A 25,010-nucleotide genomic window follows, 5' to 3' on the forward strand; every position below is an offset into this window, starting at 1 on the left:
GGAATTTATCAGAATGTTTTATTTTTTTTATAGTTATCATTATATCAGGTATAACACACAAAAATCACAAAATGTTTTAGACAAGTCTGGCTCAGATCCTTAATGTTTTTTTCTTTTCTTTTCTTTTTTTATTCTTTTTTTTATACAGTAAAACAAACGAAAATGGCAATGCACCTGAAAACAAACTCTGAGAGGTATCGATGGAACACAAATCTGAGAACTCTCAACGATCTGAAATTCATCAATAATGATACAAATCCGAAAAGGTCATTATAATCATAACAGCTAAGATGACTGGAATCATACACGTGTCACAATATCCTGTACCTCATGTAAAGCAAACAAATTCCATGTGTTAAATATACAGTACAAAGACATTCAGTTCATAAAAGACTCTGTTCTAAGCACCAACTTGTGAGATTAAATTCATGTTTTTAAACCTACAGATCATTTATACAGACAGAGAGACCCGGGAGGGGGAGGGGGATCAGCACCATTTTGAATCAGACGTTCCCCCGTAAGCCTCACCACATCAGCACAACGGAAAGGTTTACAAAATACGTATGAAGCATCACAAACGATCAATAAATACAAATGGAAAAGTCAAGTAAATAAATAAAAAACAAAACGGAGTAATTCAATTATGATTCAAAAATTCCAATTCAGAAAATCAAATAAAAGGATAAAATCAATCGGATTGAGAAATGCATCAAAAGCCACAAGTTCGCAGGAATGATAATTGTTTTGTTTTTTTTAGTTAGAAAAGATTCACTTAACACACGTAAGGTTTTCCAGACAAATGCAATCAAATAAGTTTTAGATTAAACCCGTATATTTTGGAATAAATGTTACATATACTATACCTCATGTGATATTTTAATGCTCTAAGAAAATGTCATTATTTAGTTAATCAAATATCATGAAATCACCTTTTGTCTAAATGCATATCACAAGGCCCAAATGGTGTTAGTCTAGAGACTGTTAAAAAAGTTTTTTTTTTTCTTTCTTTCTGAAAACCTTTGACAACTTAAAAAATAGCACCCGGTAAAATATGCAAATACCATTTACAAAGGTCAGACTTGTAGTAAATATGACACGACCGAAACAAAAGAAAAAGAAAAAGAAAAACAATGTAATGCCACTGCTATGGTCATCAGCTCCAACAGAAATGAATCCCCTGCTGTTATACACGTTGTATCAAAGCACCACTCGGATAAACCAGAGACATAGAATAACTGGACTGGTGAAATCGTCTTCCATTTGCATAAAAAAGTAAACTACATCAGTACCTGAATTAATGCACATGTTCGGCAAGTTGATTTTTTTTTCTTTCTTTTTTTTCACAAAGGAATCACAGCAGTTATCCATTTTGGATGGGTGACCTGATAGCCAAGTTCCACGTTATTGTTAGAGTCCAATGATGTAGCACCACTCTGGTCATTCTATAATCAGGAACATGACAACTATCAGATGTCCCGTCAGTAGCTGGCTGAGGGGAAGACGACTGAGCTGGAGAGACATCTGCTGATAGTATTGTAAACAATGTGAAGTAAACAGCGATTTGATTGGCTGTTCTGTAAGTCTGCAGTAGTGGTTTTGGTAAAAAACAAAACAAAAGAGAACGAAAGGTTTGTGCCGCTGATTTGGGGCAGGATGGTGGGAGATTTGGTTATGGCTGTGTAGTTTCAGACATCAACTTCACCTACAGACCGGAACTGGAGCCTGGGAAGAGAAAACTTGTGCTTAGAAATGTCGTGAAAATAGTTTTAATTTACATGTGTAAAATAGTGGTCAGTGACAATGCTGATATCTGGAGAGCAGAGTCGTGGATGGATTATTTTATTTTTTTAATAATGTCTATGTCCATTTTACAAAAATATTATAAATTCTATTTTGCATAATGAGAATGATGCCTATTTTTAAATAAAATAATATCTAATGATATTCTTATTAAATTTTTTAACATGTCTATGTCCATTTACAAAAACAATTTAATTCTAGTTTGCATACTGAAAATAACGGCTATTTTTAAAATAAAAATGTAAAAAATATTTTAAATTAATATACTATATATTCGTGATCAAAAGAAAGCCTATTTAAAAAATATTTTATTTTAAATGTCTTAATCATTTAAAATAATATAAAAATATAATTAAATGTTGATACTTTTTTTTAATTTTCCAAAAATATTATAAATAATTATAAATTCTATTTAGCATATTGAGCATATTTAAAGTCCAAGTGACATTTAAGAAAAACATACATTCATACAAATATTGTTTACATCATTTTTATTTTATTGTCATTTCAAAGAAAATATTCGAAATTCTATTTTTCATAATGAAATTAAAGTGTGTATGTCCAGGTCAAAAATAAATATTTTTTTGCATAATGAAAATAAAGCCTATTTTTAATATAATTAAATAATTAAAAATGCAATTCTAATTATATTTTTATTTTATTTTTTAACATATCTATGTCCATTTTACAAAAATATTGTAAAGTCTATTTTGCATACTGAAAATAAAACCTGTTTTAAAAATAAATAATTTAAAATGCAATTCTAACGATATTTTTATTTTATTTTTAACATATCTATGTCCATTAAAAAAATATTGTAAATTCTATTTTGCATACTGACAATAAAATCTATTTTAATATAAATAATTTAAAATTATCTAAAAATATCATTACGTGTTGATACTTTATTTTAAATGTCCAGGTCATATGTTACAAAAATATAATAAATAATTATAAGTGACATTTAAGAAAAACATTCTAAATTTATAAAAATATTTTATTTTATTGCCATTTCACATTCTATTTTTCCTTATTACATGTGTATTAGTGTGTTTGTCCAGGTCACATTTCACAAAAAGTATAAATTCTATTTTTTCATAATGAAAATGATGCCTATCTAATGATATTTTATTTTTTAACATATCTGTCTATTTTACAAAAATATTGTAAATTATATTTTGCATACAGAAAACAAAGCCTATTTTAATATAAATAAATAATACAAAATAATTACATGTTGATACTTTATTTTAAATCATTTTTTATTTAGCATCATGAAAATTAAGCACTTTTTTATAAATATCTATAATTATCTATTATATAGTCACAATTATTAAAAAAGAAAATATTATAAATGAATACAAATATATACATATAAAGCCTATTTAAAATGAATAAATATTTTATTTTAATTATGTTCAATGTCAAATTTCACCAAAAATATTACAAATTCTATTTTTCATTATGAAAATAATACCTTTTTTAAATAAAATATTACATATTACACTTGTGTATTAGTGTGTCTGAGAGTGTGTCTTATACCAGGGTGAAGTTATCATATGTGTTCATCAGCTCATCGATGCGGTACTGCTCCAGCACCACCACCCCAGTCAGACTGTGGCTTCTCTCCCGAGCGCAGTCCTCACAGTGAACCACATACGTCTTCCTACTGCTGCTCTCACTGGTCACAAACAGCAGGTTAAACACCTCCACCTGTTCAAACATGCATACACAGTCAGATACATTCAATTCAGCATGTCATGACAGAATATTATTAGCCTTCATTGTGTTTTGTGGTCCTCACATCGCACTCGTTGCAGTAATACGCTGGCTCATCCTTCACCCTGCTCTGATAGGAGATCTTCTTCCCTGCAGACACCAGCTGGTCCCTCAAAATCTGATTGTGTTTGATGGACTGGAGGAGACAGTGTCTGAAAGAGAAAACAAGAAAAAAGTGGAACTAAAAAATAATTTTTAAGTAGGTCTCACTGACACCACACTCACTTGATCATCTTGAATGTGTTTGCGTCTGTGATCTTGATTGTGCGGGCGACGTTCCAGGACACGTGGATCATAGGGACGATTGATTTCACTTTCTTGATCTCGTTCCACTCAAAGCGCTCAAGAGCCAGCTGGTATTGATAGGCTGGGAAGACAAAGGGCATATAATGAAAACAAAGTCATGATATGAAGCTTGTGTCAAATACGTTTACAGTAAATGCTTAATAAATGTCTCTGGCGCCTCCTACTGACTCACCGTTTAAAGGGCCCACGTTCCAGGCGATGTTGTTGCACCAGCCTACAGCCTGGACCCAATGCACAGTGCCAGCGTTGATCCACACCAGATCCCCTGGTCTCTGAATGAAGCGGTAAACTGGGATATTTGAACGGTACAGGTCCTCCAAAACCGGCCACCACGAGCCTGTCAGATAGTCTACTCCATGCCTAACAAAGAAGAGACACAGCTTTATATTTCAATACATTTGTCATCGAAAATATCATGCTAAGCTATCAAATGATATGAAATAATGTGTGCGTGATCCAAAACGTACTTTTCACAGAAGTCACTGATGGCTTTCCAGTAATGTTCATGAACAGAAAACCACTCACAGTCTCCAGGGCCAATATTGATGTTCACTGAACAGAAGTTATTATTTTCCTGATGTCCTAGAGAGAAGTCAGAATTTCATTTTTAAAAAGGTTTGTGCCGTTTTATTTTATTGTATACTAGTGTTGTAGTACTCAAGACCAGTCTCAAAGGTTTAGTTCACGCAAAAAATGAAAATTCTGTCATTAATGACTTACCCTCATGTCGTTCGACACCCGTAAGACCTCCGTTCATCTTCGGAACACAAATGAAGATATTTTTGTTGAAATCCGATGGCTCAGAAAGGCCTCCATTGGCAGCAATGACATTTCCTCTCTCAAGACCCATAAAAGGTACTAAAGACGTCGTTAAAAAGTCCATCCCGCTATAGTGGTTCTACAATAATTTAATGAAGCGGCGAGAATATTTTTTGTGCGAAAAAAATAATAAAATTAACTACTTTATTCAACATGTCCTTGTCTTCCGTCTGGACCTCTGACGTGAACTCACATGTGTGAGAATATGACGTAGAGCACTACGCATAGGACCTAAAGCACAATCAATGTAGAATTCAACAGCTTAGATACGGCACGTCTTCCTCTGCTTGTAAACAAAGTTCCTCACTTTCGGCTCTACGTCATATTCTCGCACATGCGTCGTGGTGCTTCGTGAGTTCACGTAAGAGGCCCAGATGGAAGACAAGGACATGTTGAATAAAGTCGTTATTTTGATTTTATTTTTGCGCACAAAAACTATTCTCGTCGCTTCATAAAATTATTGTAGAACCACTGTAGCAAGATGGACTTTTTAACGACGTCTTTAGTACCTTTTTTGGGTCTTGAGAGAGGAAATGTCATTGCTGCCGATGGAGGCCTTTCTGAGCCATCGGATTTCAACAAAAATATCTACATTTTAATATCTAAAAAAGGTCTTACGGGTGTCGAACGACATGAGGGTAAGTCATTAATGATAGAATTTTCTTTTTTGGGTGAACTAACCCTTTAAGACCATTTTTGACGGTCTTGGTCTTGTCTTGGACTCAACCACATTTGTACTCGGTCTTGACTTGGTCTCAGACTAAGAGGACTCTGGATTTTGTTTCAAGACCAGTCAAGACCACAACTGCTGGGATATTACTAAATTGCCAGTGCATTGCCTGATTTATTTATTAACATCATTAATGTGATTGGATGTAAATCTGAAGCAGTAAAGGTTTTACTGCTTCAGATGCAATCAATAACTTATTTCTAATTTGATTTATTTATTGTGCCGATTCAGAAACTAATTAGGGATTGTGTCAAAAATGTATACAAATGCTCACAAAATTCAAGGCATTTGGGATTTATAACATGCGATATAATTACCAATATCACAAGAGCAAGAAAGCTGTTTTCACAAATTTGACCATGACTGCAAACATGATATTTCTTTAACAAACATTCAATATTTTTTTTAAAAAACAATTCTCCTCAACTTTATTTATGCATTTGTAATTTACCAATTCAGATGCATCTTCTGACTCACCTCTGTAGTGCAAATGTGAATTTAGCTGTTAATGATTTCATTTGATTGGTAACAGCTCTATATAGTGGCTTATTCTAATTATATTTATTCTAATTTATTATTTCTCATTTCTCAGGTGGTAATGTGGACTTACTATACTATACTATACTATACTATACTATACTATACTATACTATACTATACTATACTATACTATACTATACTATACTATACTATACTATACTATACTATACATGTCCAGGACACATTTCACAAATATATTGGAAGTCATATTTTGTAATGAAAATGAAATAAAAAAAGATAAAATCACTGCACTCTTCTGATAATGAAAATGAAATCTATTTGAAAAAATAAAATATTTATCTATGATATGATATGTGTTTGGGAGAGTGTGAGAAGGTTTTGTAATTCTCAAGACCAAACTTCTGAAAAACAGTAAAACTTTACCAAAAAAACCCTGATAAATAGATTTAAAGGGATAGTACACACAAAAATGAAAATAAATTCCGTCATAATTTACTCATCCTCAAGTTCCAAACATGTATGAATTTCTTTCTTCTGCTAAACACAAAAGACGATATTTTGAAGAATATGGGTAACCAAACAGTTGATGGGCCCCATTGACTTCCATAGTATGGAAGAAAATACTATGGAAGTCAATGGGGTCCATCAACTGTTTGGTTACCAACATTTTACAAAATATCTTCTTTTGTGTTCAGCAGAAGACAGTAATTCATACAGGTTTGGAACAACTTGAGGATGAGTAAACGATGACAGAATTTTCATTTTTGGGTGAACTATCCCTTTAATAACATCCTTTTTCTAAACAAGTCAGAGAAGTCTCATGAACACATCATGTGTGCGTACACTGACCTGGTGTGCGGCTGCCAGGGACCTTCATATAAAGCTGGACGGTGTTCATTCCCAGTATAGTGTGGCCAACATGACTCAGCATGTTGGTGCTGGATGACACTCGCATGAACGCAGGCAACTTCAACAGCTCCTGCAGCTGCGGCTTCCACCTGAAGACAAGTACTCACATTTCTTTACTCACACCAATGCAAGTAATAATGGCACTCATAAAAAAGAAAAATAACTGAATAGTCTCCATGGACGATTGTCAACTAATGTAACAGTGATATCAAAGAGAACATCTCTCACCGTTTTGGGTCAGATAAGTCAATGTTGGTTCCAAATTTGATGATTTTTCCAACGGCTTTCTGCTCTGAGCTACTAAAAAAAATAACATTTTAGGAGACAGCAGATCATAAAAGAATAATAATATATATATATAAATAAATACAATTCCATCTGGGCCTGGTTATAGCAATCTATGTATTGTTGAGTGATAGTTTATCCATTAACCATTATTTTTTACTTTTACCTGGCTGTGGTGATAGGAGAGCCAGTGTTGACTTGTAAGTTGGATTCTGCCGCATTTTTTCCCTCCGATTTGTCTTCCTCATCCTCATCTTCACTGTCCTTCTCCTCCTAAAAATAGAAATACTCTTTTACTTTTAAATCCCTAATTTGTTTTTTTGAGTGGGGGTGTGTGCCTTTGTAATTATAGCGATTGTGGCTGTGTGTACTTAGCACATCCAGGCGATTGCCTGGAACCTCATCACCATCAAACTGCAATACCCTTCCTCTGAAGGGGAGGAGAAGGGACACTGCACGTAATCAAATGCCATTTCATAGAATATGACTTTACGGGGGAGGCGGGTGTTATGCCATCACCATAGTGTTTTCCCATCTAGACCTTCTCACGCTTAGGAGATTTGACTCCAGTTAAGAGTGAGATAGCGTTGTTTTCTGATACCACCGAGGCGCTCTTAGTAACAGAACCTACCTGTAAGCTCTCCTGGAAACTGGATGCTTGGTACTGTGCATATTTAGCGATGGTGGTGTGAGATCTGCTACTTTCACAGGGCCAGGTCTGAGCGGATCCTGAATGGTTCCAGTTCTCGTCCGCCGGCTGCTGCACCTGAGTCCTCACCTCCACTGCATGCTCAGAGTTGGCCTCCACCAGGGATTTAGTGGAGAACAGACCTAGATCTACCAGAAAGACAAGAATTATTTCATATTCTAAATAATTTTATCCGGATTTCCAATTTTATAAAATATCTCTAGATTATTCCAATATAACAATTAGGTCCTGTTAAATCTGTAAATATCCAATGATTGATGAGTGTACATCCACTACTGTTCAAAAGTTTGGGGCAGTACGATTTTTTTTGTGTGTTTTGTTTAAAGGTCCCGTTTTTCGTGTTTTTTTGAAGCTTTGATTGTGTTTACAGTGTGCAATATAAAATGTGTTCATGTTTCATGTGTAAAAAAACAGTATATTTCACACAATTTACTTATCTGTATACTGATGTTTTCATTGTCCTCAAAACGGCCTGAGAATTTCCTCGTTCTATGAAGTCCCTCCTTCAGAAATACATAACGAGTTCTGATTGTGCAAGTGGTTCCCGTGTTGTGATTCGACAGCAGCTTAGCGCACGTTGCCCGGGAAGGTCACGCCTCTTACCATAACAGGGAGATGAACGTGCTCAAACTACAGCCCCCGAAGGCCAAACAAAGGTGATTTGACTCCGGGATGAAAATAACAGCGTCTGAACATCATGGCGACAAACGCAACCGAACCGAACGCAACACTTCCTCTTCTCCACGAGGGAGCAACAAGACCACGTCCCCTTTTTCGTGTATTCTTGTGGGCGGAGGTTAGCCGACAAACTGTTCTACTGACGTAATTAAAGCAGGATGTACAGGGATGTAGTCCAAACCGGCCGTTCGCTAAAGGCTTTGAAAGGGAACTTCTGTTAAATAAAATATCTCGCTTGGCATTGAACTTTGAGCTTTATAATTTTACAGGTATTATTTATGCTCTAACAGCAACATTACACACTAACTAAAGTTTGAAAAATGGGATCACGAAGAACAGGACCTTTAAATAAATGTATGTTGTTTTTGATAAATTGAATGAGTTCTTGCTGAATGAAAGTATTAAAGGCACAGTATGTAAGTTCCGCTGCTAGAGGTCGCTTATTCAAAACAAAGGCATAGCTTGATGAATCATGGGAGTTGTCTTCACCTCCACAGCCGATGGAAAGCAATCCGATGGGAATCATGTTAATGGATGAGTTAATGTATACAAGTTTTATTAACGTTATGTATGAAGCAGGGGAAGGCCGAGAGCCATGGGAGTGGAACGAGGTCGCTGGAGCGAATGCTAATGAGAGAGACCTGTGCGACACACCGATCTCGAGTCACATTGAGAGCAGTGGAGCTTTTATTATGCTTATATACCACAGTCATACAAGTTATGCGAATGTGGGGTAATGCAGCGCTGTTTTACTTGGTTAAAACAATCATACTAACCACATTTGAGTGTGTTGAAAGTTACTCTGTTGGTTCGCTCGGTGGCTGCTATGAAAGACTTGTTGCACATTGCAGTAAACTAGATTGATATTAGAATATCAGAAAATAAAAGATGGATGACTTGTGTTGCAAAAAAAAGTGTTTCCAAACTAGTTTTCGCGACATTCGGAAAAAGATTGTGTCGACATTTGCAAAAAAATATTGATTTTTGGCATTTCCATCAGCTATATTGGAAAACATTTTGACGCGCTAAACCTTTTTTCGCAAAAGAATCCTTGGATGGAAACCTGGCTATAGACAGACGACGCAATGTCACGGGCCATTACACAGGTTCAAATTGCTAATTTCTCTAGCTTGAAACATTGTTGGACATTTTTGGGATAATGTACACACGCCAACAAAATATATAACATTGTTCTAGAGGTTTTTGGATATTTTAATCTAAAAATCTTCCATATTGTGCCTTTAAAAACAGTTATAATGTTATAAAAAGATTTCTTTCTATTCATCAAAGAATCCTGAAAAAGATGCATTATGATCTGTTTCCACGAGAGAAAAAAAATAGACAATCGACAATAAGAAATGTTTCTTAAGCACCAAAAAATTCAGCCTTGGTGAATATAAAACACTTTCAAAAATCTGACTTTGGTCTGTAAACGATTGTGTGTGTGTGTTTGAAAGATTGTTTTCTCACTGAGACGGAGAGACCCAGCCAGTCCTCTGATGACAGTGACAGCATTTTTAGGGTCTGTGCAGAATTGCAGCAACACTGGAGAGAATGCGTCCCTTTTACTCTCCAGCTAAAAATACAAAAACATACACACAAAGTAAGAATAGCACACTGTGACACAATCAAACAGACAGCTTAAATGGTAATTGTTGTTTTTTGTTACAATAACAAAAATCTTTTTTTACTCATGTAGACCTCTAACATATCCATATAAACTAATGTCTGACTGAGCATATTATCAACAAATGACATTAATAAAACTGATTGGCCTGAACTCACATAAATGCTTGGCGTTGGAGGGTTCAGTTTCTCTCTGGGAATAGGAATCTCGCTGGACATGACAGGCTTCACTGAAAAAGCTGGGAGCAGGTACGACTCCTGAAACTTGTTCCTTACGTTTGCCCCTCTGTCACAGTAATAGAGAGTGTAGGTGTAAGTGTAAATTAAGGGAAAAGTAAGAAAGAACAGAGAAAAACAAAAGTAAGAGACAGGATTCATTTTCCCCATCAAAGTCATAATAATAATTAGATTAGTGGTAGTGGTAAATATGCTGTTATGATGGTAGAATGTTGTGAATAGTTGCTAGCGTAGCGATGTGCGACTGCTAAGGTGTTCTAGGTGGCTTTTAGCACATTTGGTATACTTTGTTAAAGTAATTTGGGTGGACATTTCAATGTCAGTTCATGGCATTTAGACTTAGCCTGAGCAAGCACCACTAATAATATGAAGTCAATTAGAATAATTTGAGGTCTAAAGGTCAAACGTGAACTCACTTGCAGGCTTGAATGACCTCAGCTGCATTGTTTCTGATGTTGACAGCATTGAGCGGCATGCTCTTCTGCTCGATCTCCGAGGCCATAAAAGTCTGCCGACCTCCGCTCTCAACCTTGACCAAACGGATCGTCAGCTCTTTCAAGGGAATTTTAGACAATTCCTGCTGATTTAGGAGATTGACCCGGTCTAGAAGTGGAGGTCTGCAGGAGACATTCACAGTAGAGGTTTGTGTGCTGGTTCTGGCAGATGTAGATGATGCTTTGGCAGATGTATCAACCTTTACTGTGCCTTCTTTCACAGTCTCTTTTTTAACATCTGTCTCTCTTTCTTTCTCAACTTCTTCTTCTTTCATGTCAATTTGTTGGTTTTCTGTGACAACCTGTTTGGTCCTGATTTCCATCAGTTGCTCATCTGAACCTTTAAAGGAGGAATCCTTTATCTTGGTCTCATCCTTCACCGTTTTCTTCTTAGTCTCTCCTCCCTCAGGAATTTCTCCTTTCATGCTCCTGCCAACTTTTTTTAGAGACCTCACTTGATCTTTCTGTCTGACCCGGTCTCGTTCTTTTTCTCTCTCAGTAGATATGGGACCACTGACTTTCATGGCCTTTGACATGGGACTGGAGTTTTGAGTGAGCAGTAGCTCACAGCTGTGAACTAGTTTCGCCTGCAGGGTTGCGTGAGACATCAGAGGTTCCTTCTCCTCCAGTGATGTGCAGATTGGGTCTTTAGCCGATTCAGCTACTTTGGTCTCTGTTTGTACATCCATCTTCTGCACCTCAGTTTCCTCTTTTTCTTCTGCCATTTCTTCATTTTCCATTGTTTCTTCCTCTGTTTGACTCTCTTGATCCTTCTCTATGGGCTGGACCTGTGGTGGTATGACCTGATCTGGGATATCTTTTCTTGGAGAAGTGGCAGGTGGACTATGCTGGTCTGGAGGGTGGATCTCAGGACCCAAGGACAGAGATGATGAGTATTTCACCCCAACTAAAGCACCAGGGGGAGGCCGACCAAATGGTCCACCCCTGTAAGTGTATCTATGGCTACCAATTGCTGAGGTTGTGGATTTGAACTTGTCCAATTGGTGCAAGTGCGGTTTGCTGGGCTCAGAGTTGCTTGATGCATTAGGGCTACTATCTTTCTGCTCTCCTTCTCTCTTTTCTTCATCCTCTTCCTCAGTGTCCATTGCTTTAGAGGAATCAGAAAGCCCGTACAACTTGGCCAAATCATTGTGGCAATAGTCAACTCCAGTGCTGATCTCCACTGTGTCGCTAAGTGGAGATGAGTGTGTTGGACTAGGTTGTAGCACTGGCCTTCTCAGAACTCCAATCATATCTTCCTCTTTCCCTTCCTCATCATCACTCAAGTCCGACACCGGAGAGCCCTGCCAGCTCAGAACAGGTGGACTTGTTGGTGGGTCCAACCTTAGGAGCTCCTCGCTATAGGTGCAGTGAGCCGGGAGAAGGTCTGGGGCACTATGCAACCCTGTGACACCCTCCTTGCTTCTAATGGGTTCTTCTTTGCAAACCTTCTGTTTATCAGGAAGAATTTGTTTGGACCCACTGACATCATGGGTCTCTATACTGTCATCATCGCTAGTGTCTACATGGTCAGGCTCAGAAGAGTCTGATTGGTTGTCAACCTCTAAGGCTTTAGTATTGGCTTTGTGGGTTGACTGGCATGGAGAACAATGGTTGTTATTGACAGGAGATTTACAAGGTGGGATGAACCCGGAGGTATGTCGAGAGAACTCTTCCTCTCTGTGACTGAGATGAAGTGGCTCAGACAGTAGGTCATCCAGGACAGGTCCAGAATCACTGCGGTACAATGTTCCTGAATTGGGAGATGCTGATTTCGACATGGGCATCTCACTCTTCCTGTCTTTGTGCATTCCTTGTTTTCTCTCCTCTTTTGCTCTTCTTTTCATCTGTCCCAACTTCCTCCCATTTTGATGTATGTTTTTCTTTTCATGCCCTTTTCTTCCTTCCCTCATCTTTTTCTTTTTCCTGTCCTCCAGCTTTTTGTCTATCCTTTCCTTTGTGTCCAACAGCTCTCCTTCTTCCTTTCTCTCCTTCCTCTTTAAACGCTCCTTGTGCCTCCTCTTGGCCTGAATGTGTTTCAAGAGTTCAGTGTCCAACTTGCTGAGGGAGCTCTTGTGGGTGGATTTTAATCCAGTCTGGTGTTTAGAGTGTCTGCTCTTCTTCATTTCTGACCTCTGTGCCCTCAGACCTCTGTCTGAGGTTTGAGTGGTGGGCTCAGAAGGAGAGTCTGAGTCTCTCTGATCATGTTTCCTTAACCCAGCATCTGGGTTCCTCCATTCTGTACAATCTCTGACTCTACCCTCAGCACTGCTGTACGGCTGAATGGGACTCCGTTGGCGGCTTATGTGTTTGGATGCGCTTGGGCGTTTTCTGTCCCCAGCCTCAGACTGTTGGGATTCCAGGCTAGAGGTGGTACGCCCCATCTCCTGCAGAGAAACAAATTCCCAAACATGTCTAAACTAAACTAATATGAAAGAGCACTTCAATATACATTATTTGTTTTTTAAATGTAATCTTCTCCGCTTTGACTGATAATTTATATGGACTTGGTTGACTCACACTGCCAGACTATTGATATTAAATCTTGGAGATTATTCTGGCCAAAAACGCCCACTTAGACAGTCCGTGGGTGTGCTGTCTGAGGCTGAGACTAGTTCTTTGAAAACATTAAAAGGAATAGATGTCACAGAAATGAAAATTCTTAATTTACTCACGTTGTTGCCGTGTTTTCCCGAGCGGCTCTGGGTTTTCCAGCCAGGCTGTGCTGTGTTGAATCTGGGCTGAGGTACTGAGGTGACTGGGCTGCTAGAGGGGACGGTGTGCCTCTGTGGTGGAGGGAGCTGGTGCTGCTGATTGTAAGGCACACTGGTGAGGTTTGCTGGTGATGGGCAATCCCAGCCCCCTTTGGCCCCACGGGGATGGGGGCCTGGATGATCTCTGACCAGATGATGGGGTGGCCCCTGTTTGGTGGGTTTCTTGCTGTGGGGGCCCTGGTTTAGGGCAATGTTGGGTGGTGATGGAAGGGAATATGATCTGTAGATCTGATCTCTCATGACTGAATGACTGGACTCCTTTCAAATAAAAGAAAGAAGGACGATCATGAGCAGAACAAAGTATATAATTGTAAATGATATATTTAAAGTAAGGAGTCTGTGATTAGGGCTGTTAATGTGTTAAACTAACAGTCTTAGTTCACATGTGTTTGTGTAGTGTTATAAACCTTCCTAAAACAGCTGGCTGCTGTCTTCCAGGTATATAGAGAAAAATCAACTACACAAAAAATACAGCTGTGACCACTGGTCTACCTGAAAGCGAGAGGGGGAGGACCTCTTCTCAGACAGGCTCCAGGGCATTGAGCTTTTGTATGCTGGGCTCCAGGGCCGAGGTGGATGTGATGGAGGTGGGCGGTTGATGAAATATTTATCTCTCGGGTGGAAATTCTGCAGAATTTATCAGGAGTTGAGCATTACATCTTAAGGATGTTCTCATTCCGTCCAGCAGATGATGCTTAAAAACTACTGCCCCTTTACAGTGTTATAACCAAAACGTAATGATTGACATTTAGCTCTATAACCAAAAACATATACATATAGAAATTCGAAATTGTAAATAATAGTTGTTTGTGAACATTCATTTTAACAAGGAAATAGAACATGACTGACCTGGTGCGAGCTGATGCTTCTACTCCTCTTGCTTGGACAATCGTCTCGTGAAGGGGATGAGTCACGGAGGGTTGGTGAGTTATTGTGAGGAGGTGCTGGACGTTTAAAAGAGGGCCCTTGGAAAGTCCTGGACTGAGTTGACTGTGTCCACTTCTCTCCCTGGGTCTGTGGGGGGCGCCCAGTGGAACGCTGCTGCTGGTGCGGACCCCCATACTGGGACAGCAAATATAATCAAGCCAGTCAGGAAATTAAGTTTTGTGTTTTGCTCATCTCTGATAGCACTGTAACTTTATATATTTGGATGAAAGTCCCTCACCCTGTGTGGCTGGCTGCCGTGATTGTTGCTGCTAGAGAGGTGTGCTCCACACCCTGAGCTGTAGTTTAGGGTGGAGCGTTCTGGGTTGTGGTGCTGGTTCTGTGTTAGTCCGCAGCCCCTCGGGACCCTCTGCTCCTTTCCGATGCCTCTGTCTCTGTTTGTGTGAGGTCTGTCCCTGCTGAAACCTGGAGGTCTGTCCATGAATGAAAAGGAATATGAACCATGAATGTTCATATTTCACATAAGAAAATATGCATATTATCTGTACAATATAGCATGCAAGATTAGTGTGTCATTGAATGTATTTATATATTAATTTATATCACAAATATTACATATTACAAACTAAAAAATAATTGTTTTATTATCCTTTTATTATAAAATATAACAAAATAATAATGATGATGTGTGCAAAAATAGGAAAAATTCATTATACAAGTGGTGCAGTTGCAGTAGAGCAGTAGAGACCTTGTTGACTATTACCGGTGCTGTACATATGTAGTAAGCAAAATAGGATTCAGCTTACAATTATCAGTCAGTACTATTATAGCAAAAAAGAAGGACTGACCTGTTGTTATATGCTTTGTTTGGGTAGTTTCTTCCTGCTGTGTAGTTTTGGGACGGGGGTTGATAGTTCCCACCGCTGCACCTGAAAATAGAAAAACTGAGGATTTAAAAACTGTAATAATTGAGTAAAAAATGAAAATGTAAGATATACATAATAAAACAGCTCAATTCATGGATGTTATGCCTTTAAGGGTGTGTTCACACTTGTAGTTTGGAGCGAGGAGATGCGGTTCTGATGCCTGTACCGAACTGTGATGGGCAAACTCACGACTAAGACGAGAAAAAACAGGTATGCGTGAGCATTTTGTCCTGTTTAGGGTAGCACACTGCAAAAAATGCTTTTCTTATTTAGTATTTTTGTCTCGTTTCTAGTCTAAATATCAAAAAAATTTACTAGATAAGTAAAATGACATAGGGTAATTTTTCTTGTTTTCTGAGAAAACCCCCCAAAATGAAGTGTTTTTTCTTGAAACAAGTACAATTATCTGTCCATGGTTTAAGAAAAATAAGCTTGTTTCAAGATTAAAAAGACAAGATTTCAAACAGAAACAAGCTTATCTTTTTTACCCCATGGACAGATAATTGTACTTGTTTCAAGCAAAAACTCACTTCATTTGGGGGGTTTTTCTCAGAAAACAAGAAAAAATCTCTTATCATTTTACTTATCTAGTAAATGCATCTTGATTTAAGAATTTTTAGATATTTAGACTAGAAATGAGACAAAAATACTAAATAAGAAAAGCATTTATGCAGGGCATCATTTTTGGTTCGTTTACATGTCTTTGGTCCGTGTTGCATTCAAATTTCATTCAAACCGCACCAGAATTGGAAGCGTTTGGAAGCAGGCCGTGACCCATCTTTTCAGTGGTCATGGTCCGCTTGTTTGGTGCAAACCAGGGTTTGGGTGGCAGCATTCACACTTATTCAAATGAACCGCACTAACAAAACAATCACACCAGGGTTTGTTTTAATCAAACCAAACATGCCAAGTGTGAACACACCCTAAATATATGTGGAGGATAGAAGACCTGGATGGAGGAGCCCAGTGCCGGTTGCTGCCTGGGGCCCATGGTGCTCGATTCGTCCCAGAAGAGGGGAAGGAGTCCCATGAGTTACGTCCAGAATACTGCTCTGCTATGTGATACATTCAGCCTGAGGCGAGACAAAAAATTTCTGTAGTTGTTCACTCGTGCTATACCTTGTTGTTGAGAGAAGAAAGCGTCCTGTGAATACTCACCACACTGATGAGTCTGAGGAACCCTCCACTGCAGATCTCAACAGAGATCACTACGCTTTCACTTCAAGCTTTTCTGCATTAAAGAGAGAAAAAGAAATAAGGATGAATAAAACAAAGCATCCTTTCATAATTTCACATAAGAGTAATGCCTTGTTTTTGGAATCTTCTACATTTGTTTGAGGAAAATTAGTGTTTGTCCCATGCATGCAAAACTTCAATTCAGCCATAAGCAGCTCTACAGAAGGCAATAGCGTCATTATTAAGCTCAAGCCAGTTCAATGCAGATTCAAATCAGTTCAATGTCGAAGTTGCAAAATGTATCAATTGTGAAACAAACTCGATTCAGCTATAAAGCAGCTCTACAGAAAAAATACAGTATCAATATTCAGCTCAATTCAGTTCAAGTTTTCTCATCCGTTCATGTCAGTGCAGTAAAATCGATAATAATATGAATATATTGTATAATGACTATCAAGTGCCTTTTAACCCCAACTCAGCAAGCCAAAGGAAACAGTGACAAGAAACCCAAACTACATTAGGTTACCACAAAGGGGGGGGGGGGTGTTCCTCTGGCCTAAACGAACACACAACTTGAAGCACAAACAATGCAGGACAAGTTGCTGTTTTATTTATAATGATTAGGGTCTAGGGATATGAACAGACCCTTAGTATGAGCAATAATAGTGATGTTAGTAAAGTACACAGGAAACTAGAAACATAAAGACAGACGGAAAGCAAGTAAGGGAGGGGAGAGTAGAAAGGAAATCTGCAGTATGTGCTCTTGTGCATGATGGTCAATATCGGCTTCCTGAGAGAAAAGACAACATGGCTCTTTGGTAGCCACACGCACGCTAGCTCAATAGCATGTTTGCGGCTAACACAACACAATGTCTTTAACTGTCAAAGGAATAAATATCATTCTGATCTTCACAACACCCACACATCTAACGTATCTTTGAAGATTTTTTAGCACCTGACTAACGCTTCCTCTAGATTTGACCGAGGACACAGATCAAACATGCAATGCTGGAACAAGTTCAACCTCAAGCATCTGCAGCAATCCACAGGCTCCTTTTCGCTTTATCTCTGCCCCCCACGTTCCACTCCACCCACACCAACTGTCCTTTATCATAGGAAAGAACGTAACAAGTGTGCAAACGTGTGTGAGGTTAAAGGGGGGCATCTGTGCTCTCTTGGTGGCATGTGAATAGCTCTCATAGTGTGAAACTCCATTTATACATTTTGGTTCAGATCAGGACAGAGCAACTGCTGGCTCTTTGTGTTTGCTAAAGGATGTTTTACCTCTTTTCTGCAGCTCATAACACCACATTTAACACACACTTTAATTAAACACACACTCGAACTTTGACACATTTGTATAATGCAACAATTGTATGCTTCTTTCACACACATATACACAACATCGCTGTAGCACATAAAAATGCAAACAACATATTTTATATTGAGTGCTCTTGTTTCCCATAAACAGCAAACAGATTAAATGGAGAACACATGGAGACATTTTGTCTAGAAAAGTCACATGTGTCTCCTCTGAAATTTCAGAAGAGATCTAAACAATAGGCATTTCAATCTACACCATTTTATGTGAATTTAGCAATATTGTATAAAAAATGCTGGATTCAAACACCAAGTTGTGAATAATATTTCCAAAACAAGCATAAAAACATACTCACTTGAGGTAGGTTTTTTTTCAGTAAGAAAATGTGTGCATAAACTATGATGGAACACAAATGAACACATTTACCGGATAAATTCTTCAGCAACTACCTGCTAATGCGCACACATTTGTGCAAAGTAGTCTTGTTGACAAATTAGGGTAAGGGCAAAACATGATATAGTACCTTCAATGTCCTGTAGATGGTGATATAATTTATTTTGTAGCAGAAATAAACTGCTGCAGAAAAAGCTAGTTGCCATCCAAAATGGTTGTGGCTAGAAAGGATACAGCAATGTACTTACCATATTGTGTATTATTAACGTCTACACCTACCCCGACCCTAAACCTACCCTTACAATAATGCAAATACAGTAATTTAATGACGCAATATTGATGTGTGCATGCCCAGTGGCTGTAGCTGTATCCCTTCTAGTCTTTACCATCCAAAATGTAACTGCATTACTCATTACAAATGTATTGGAGTAAAGAGTAAATATACATATACTAATGTAGTCAAATAGAGGGTAAAATTTGCCAATATTTTTGATACTCAGTAAATTCCAAAGTAGCGAAAATGATCCTTAAGTACAGTAACTAATTACATTTATTCACCAATTGTCTTTGCGATACTTAGATTATTTGCTTAAAGTCAGCATGAAATAAAAAAAATCTATTTTTTAAATTCATAAATCTTGTGAAAGAATCATCCATGCATTTTAAAAAAAATTTAAATGTCATAACTCAAAATTCCAGTGAAACGACCGACTTCTCTCTGGTGACATGCCGGATTTTCTCGGCCCTTTCTTACAATCGGCATTACATTCAGATCTGGTTGAACTTGTTTCAGCGTTGCACATTTGATCTTAGCATTGTTTCTAATTGGAAATCAGTAACAATGCTAAGATCAAATGTGCAACGCTGAAACAAGTTCAACCTTAAGCATCTGCAGCATTATGAAATGCCAATGCTAATGCTAATGTAGGTAGCCATAGAAACACAGCAAACTGTTCTGATCAATTGAACCAAGTTTTTTTCTTTTACAATACCCATCAAGTCACCAGTCCGGGTGAGAAACTTCTAGCCAAAATAACCTTGAATTTGGTTACATGTAATTTTTTCCAAAAACAACTTGCGAGATGTATGATATTCCATCATGTTGTGATGGAATATCATACAGCAAGTCAACAGTGATTACAAGGTGTTTGGTTATGTTTCTTTGACATGTGGGTTAAGGTTAGACGTCTATAAAATTTTCACTGACAGCCCAAGTTTTGCCTTGTTTTAGCCTAGACATTATCATATTTTTATTTATCATAATGAAATTTAGGAGAAACATCTGCGACAAAGGTGATACTTCATCGAAGAGCTATGAAAGAGCACCTCCGAGCAATACAAATTGCCTTTGTTCTGCCCAACGCTCATGGAAGCGCCCTATCCCATTGTAATCAAATTTCAAAGCAGATCAACAACGCACTGTCAAACAGGTTGAGTTATATCAGATTACACAAACCTATCCAGGTATATCACACCTGTTCAGTCCAACTCTCACTGTGTACCTCCACCAGCAAGGATACAAAACACAATGATGCAAGACTGACGTGCACGAGTGGGTTGTGTATGCCAACGTTTTTATGAAATGCTAAAGTAGGTAGCCATACAAACCCAGCAAACTGTTTCGTTGGAAAGGAAGTGGTTCTAACTTCCTGTAAAAACGTGACTCTGTTGTGCAGTTGTGGTCGTGACCTCACATACATACACAACGATATTTTACAAACGCGTCTGAAACTGAGTTTTTCCCTTCATGTTTTAAGAGGATCGTGATTGTGGCCTCATTGGGACACTTGAGTGAAGTGAGCGAAGCTTCTTTGCATTACATTCAAATGAAAGGCGATTCAGACAGTTGGAGAATCATCGGAAGAGCTTCCCGCCACGAATCTTCCTCTTACTATAAGCTTTCATGAGCTTCTCTAGCTTCATGCGCGTGCACTTAGATTAAGGTGAGATTACATTAGAAAAACAATGGACCTAAGGCAGTCCAGCACTGTTTGTCTTAAATTTCTTTTCCACCCATATTTTGCTCTCCTTAATTTTATCAAGTCCATATCGGTAGCCACAGTAATTCTGTTTTGGCATCATAGTTCTACAGGGTTCACATGATATTTTTTCATTATGATGTTAATCAGAGTTATTTGCACAAAAACACTCAAAATGTTTGGTTTATGTATGTTTAGTCAATTGCTACTCTCAGTCTAAATTAAACAGTAGTTTTTTGCTGCTCTGCCTATGTAATCCTATGTAAACTGCCTTTTTGCATATGAGTAACAGAAGTTATGTTGTGATGTCTAATTAAGTTAGCGCTTCCAATTTTTTAACAAGAGCCTACATTACAATGAGACCGATACTGAAATGAACCACATTCGCGATAAAATCAGACAAAAAGTTTTTATGGATCTCGTTAAAAATAAACTTCTGACCTTTTTTCCTAATGCTGGGATCCAGAAGGATATTCAGAGCCAGGAAGCGCACAAGGTCTGGCAGACTTTCCCACATTTTACTTTTCATTTTACTCCCACATTAAACATTTCTAAGTCTGTTGTTTCGGAACAATCTTTACTTCCTCATTAAATCACTGAATAACATTTGACATCTGAAATTTTATAACAAGCCATTTTGGACGCCTGGTTTTAATTAATGGTCTTTTTGAACTTCTTTCATTTCTAAAGTTTAAGAAAGATTTAATGATATGACCCCTTTAAAACACCACAAACAAAGTTTGATGGAGTCCACACAGTCTAGAATCCACATTGAAGTATATTATAGACTCGAATTCCTCACAAAACTAAAGCTACGAACTGGTTGAAAACAAAGAGTCTATGGCGACTGTCCATCTGAAACATATCTCATGAGAGCAGAGGGGAGCCACAGCAGGAATCAAACAGCCAGAAAGAGAGAGGAAGAACGGGAAGGGGAAAGATAGGGGCGCCACTGCTGTCGGGAGCATCGAGATTGTGTTACTGACTGATATATGAGAGTAATTCAGACTCGATATTCGGCGAAAAAAACCCACGCACACTGCAGACGTAAACAAAAGCGGCTAGGCCTAGCTGCGAGGGGTTTCCTGTTTAAACAACTGAATTAGATATGTCGTCTGTCTCTTTTTTGAAAGCAAAGCGCAGATGGTGTTACAGACACAAATATAGACAACGGTCTAAAACGGCACAGATCATGCAAGAAAATTTGAGGTTTTGTTGATCAGTTTCAGTTTCAGATGCAAAACGACATCCAGTTTCGAAATCACAATTTCACGCTTTTCACGTCAAGCAGGACTTTGTTGTGGAGAAAACGGTCTCGTAAAACAGACAATGTTCGATGATGCGGGACGCTAGTCATAACCGCACAAACATGATTCTTTACTACGCTGTCGAATGATCAGCCACATTTTCTCTGCGAGTAATTCTCACAGGATTTCTATCTCTATGTCTCATTCTCAGCTTTCACACTTAGGTAGAGGTGCCATTGGTGCTGACAAGTCTTTAAAAACGTGACGTGCTATTGCAGCTGTTAGGGTCACAGTTGGTGCGTTTATGACTTGATATCCAATCTGAGAGGCATTTATTGACATGTACACATATCTCGTATTACTCTAAATAAACAGACACAGAGACTCGCTCTCGCATAGAGCGTTTTTTATCAGATTAAGAGTGTGTGAAATGTGTGTGGTAATAGGCCGGACACATTTGGGGGCAAATTTAGATCATTAAACGTGCTACAGCTACTTACTAATTTGATAGAAAATACTTTGATGTAACGCAAGCATGTGAGAAAAAGAGACTCTCATACTAAGCGACAAACTCTCATACTCTCAGAGAAGTCTTTTCAAACGCACTCACAGATAGGCATTCTCTACCCCTGACTAAAATAAAAATTGGTTGGGATGAGATTGAGAATTACAGTTTTGAAAGGAGAATCAATTGTGTTTGGCTCCGCTCCACTGATGTCAAACCTGGCTTGATGTGTCTTCCTGCACCAATTTGGAATATACACAAGTGCAAATGACATTCGAGCGAGATCATAAAGTGTTCCATACGGCTTGTGCAGATCGAAACTCGAAGAGACAGATCGATGTCATTATTCACTGTTGTATCTCTCAAATATCATTCATCCTTGACAAATGAATGGTTTTTGGTGTCGCTAACATAAATTCTGGCTCAACGTGTCTTCATGAGACATAATGCGCAAGCACAAATGAGATTTGGGAGCTGGTGGAGTGTGAGATTTTCATTGAAAATGAACTGAAATTTCAGTCTTCATTATACAAAGTAGCGATGTGATGGTGAGGAATTTTCCCACCGGTCAATTGATGTGTGACAACACCAGTACTACCAGTATCACCGGGAGGGGGGGGTGACGTTGGAGTTCCCTCTTTTGCACCCCTCTTTTAAAACGTTAATTCGATTTGTGCACGGCCGTACGGACATTCATAAGTTGAGCTTCCATAGGAATGAACTGAAAACGCTCACTCTGCTCTGCTGTGCGCCAATGGACATGCACCATTAGGAATGGGTGTGCGCATTTTACTTTCGCTTTAGAATTAGCGCCAATTGCTTGAATGGTGTGTTAATTATTATTCTTAATGAAAAACACAACAACGAAACAGTACAATAACAAACTCGCTTAAACAGGCGCTTTTACATTTCGCTTTGAAACTCGTTTGGCTCACGCTGCATTGGGCAGACGTGTTCAGTTTTTAATATTAATGTCTGTTCTCTAACTGAACTAAATGATTTTTACTACTATAAAAGAAATCAAAACGATGGTGGTGGGCGGTGCCGCGATGGAAGTGATGTAACCGGTGTTGCGGGTGAACTATTGCAGAAAGCCTAATACAAAGATATGCCGGCTTTTAGGGCTGCGCAATATATCGAAATTATCGCAAATGTACATATCGCAAGGGCACGCAATATCGGAATGATTTTAATAGGCTACTTCAACATTGTGAAAAGTGTACGTTTTAGGTCGAATAGACTGGGCACACAACTGTTACTTATGTGACTTGCTTGACGTTAAAAAGAGTTATTAAACGCAATAACTTGCAAAAAACAACTCCTTGCAGTCTTGTGCTGTCTGCTGTCTGACACACACACCGAAACATGCACTCAAGCCGTTCTTTTTTTCGTATCTTGTTACACACTCAAACTGTCAAATACACACACAGTTATGTCAAAATGGCTGTCTTGATGAGTATTCATGTAAACACAGTCGGTTATGCTTTAAGTTAATGATATCAGTTGGGGAAAGAAATAGATTTTACACACTTAAAGTAATATCGTATCGCATATCGAATTATTTAACAAGGATATCGCATATCGCATTTTTCTTCAATATCGCACAGCCCTAGCGGCTTTAGAAGATGTAGAAATACATAACACTTTATGACAGTGCTTTTATGACCCCTTTTTGTCAATTTATGGGCTTAACATCCCAATGTCAATATATTGTAGGCTTTCAATATTTGGAAAAGAGCACCATGATTCTTCCAGAATATATATTGTGTTACACAGAATCATTCCGTGTTTGAACAAAGTGAGCAAATAATGACAGAATATTAGAGGTGAGCTGTCTCTTTAAATGTAAAACTCACTGAAGCACATTTGAAGTTTGGAGGAAATCTAAAGGTTAGGTTACTCATTCAACTCAATTTCATTACAACTGTTACAACGGCTGTATTTATGCCAGTCTTTTGGTTTTGTTTCTTTCTTCTCACTCTTATCATTCCATCTTTATTTGCAGGTGCTGCTAATGAATTGGGCCAACAGAGACGACAGGTGACCATGGGGCCCCGAAGGAGGGTAACGTAATGCGTGCATGTGGGTGTTCTTTGGCAGATAACAAAACGAAGAAATCTCTCTTGTACAGAGAGAGTTATGGGTGATACTGCTCGTGGGGAGGTTGTCTGAGAAAGTTCACTGCAGACACACACACACCGAGGCGGTGTCTTTTATTAGATCTGTGCTGAGCTGTAATGGCAGAGATCATGATCGCCAGCTATAATAACCATACTTCCTGTACAAAAGTATTCAGTAGAGACCAGCATGCTATTATATTACACGCACACACACATACACACCCACACACACACACACACACACACACACACACACACACACACACACACACACACACACACACACACACACACACACACACACACACACACACACACACACACACACACACACACACACACACACACACACACACACACACACACACACACACACACACACACACACAATTGCATTATGTACAGAAGGATCTCCTCTGCAGGTTACTTCAAAATTCAATTCGAGTTGTAGAGGCTTGCATGGGATTTATTGCAAAACATTCACAGTCAGTCACATTAATGCACAAAGAAAAGGGAAAAAAAACCCGCATGAAGCACAAAGACAGAGAAAGTGAGCCGGAGGGGCCGGTATTTGAGCGGCTCGGAGAGGAGAAATTAGTGTTTCTCTCCTGAGACACACAAGCGTTCTTACCTTGCAGGTCTGAGAGGAAGAGAAGGACACTGCTTCCTGTTTGCCCAGTGCTGGAGTGTAATGTCCCTTTAAATGTTTTACATTTACCTTTAAATGCACCGGATGACAGCTCTGACAAAATGTGCACACGCTCTATCTCACACACACACACACACACACACACACACGCACGCACACACA

The 25,010-nt window shown here is 38.5% G+C and overlaps 1 protein-coding gene across 6 annotated transcripts in view; it reads right to left on the bottom strand.

The window, feature by feature from the left end:
• The window catches only part of kdm6bb (lysine (K)-specific demethylase 6B, b), a 36,242-nt gene continuing 11,232 nt past the window's right edge, over nucleotides 1–25,010 (bottom strand). For 3 of the 6 annotated variants that reach the window (XM_079804724.1, XM_079804725.1, XM_079804726.1), the window contains 20 exons: nucleotides 16,617–16,689; nucleotides 16,408–16,531; nucleotides 15,381–15,461; nucleotides 14,813–15,005; nucleotides 14,497–14,709; nucleotides 14,140–14,274; nucleotides 13,549–13,905; nucleotides 10,796–13,260; nucleotides 10,302–10,428; nucleotides 9,987–10,092; nucleotides 7,761–7,966; nucleotides 7,296–7,402; nucleotides 7,073–7,144; nucleotides 6,785–6,933; nucleotides 4,353–4,467; nucleotides 4,058–4,245; nucleotides 3,805–3,946; nucleotides 3,605–3,731; nucleotides 3,343–3,513; nucleotides 1–1,722 (listed from right to left, as the gene is read on the bottom strand). In XM_079804724.1, the coding sequence (XP_079660850.1) occupies nucleotides 1,699–1,722; nucleotides 3,343–3,513; nucleotides 3,605–3,731; nucleotides 3,805–3,946; nucleotides 4,058–4,245; nucleotides 4,353–4,467; nucleotides 6,785–6,933; nucleotides 7,073–7,144; nucleotides 7,296–7,402; nucleotides 7,761–7,966; nucleotides 9,987–10,092; nucleotides 10,302–10,428; nucleotides 10,796–13,260; nucleotides 13,549–13,905; nucleotides 14,140–14,274; nucleotides 14,497–14,709; nucleotides 14,813–15,005; nucleotides 15,381–15,461; nucleotides 16,408–16,526 (5,097 nt within the window). In that variant the 5' untranslated portion in view covers nucleotides 16,527–16,531; nucleotides 16,617–16,689 and the 3' untranslated portion in view covers nucleotides 1–1,698. Of the gene's footprint in view, nucleotides 1,723–3,342; nucleotides 3,514–3,604; nucleotides 3,732–3,804; nucleotides 3,947–4,057; nucleotides 4,246–4,352; nucleotides 4,468–6,784; nucleotides 6,934–7,072; nucleotides 7,145–7,295; nucleotides 7,967–9,986; nucleotides 10,093–10,301; nucleotides 10,429–10,795; nucleotides 13,261–13,548; nucleotides 13,906–14,139; nucleotides 14,275–14,496; nucleotides 14,710–14,812; nucleotides 15,006–15,380; nucleotides 15,462–16,407; nucleotides 16,532–16,616; nucleotides 16,690–24,830; nucleotides 24,897–25,010 lie in introns of those variants that run through there. The other 3 variants (XR_013815581.1, XR_013815582.1, XR_013815583.1) reach the window with 2 other exon arrangements.

Source organism: Gobio gobio (assembly GCF_949357685.1).
Source record: "Gobio gobio genome assembly, chromosome: 22".
Lineage (NCBI taxonomy): Eukaryota > Metazoa > Chordata > Actinopteri > Cypriniformes > Gobionidae > Gobio > Gobio gobio.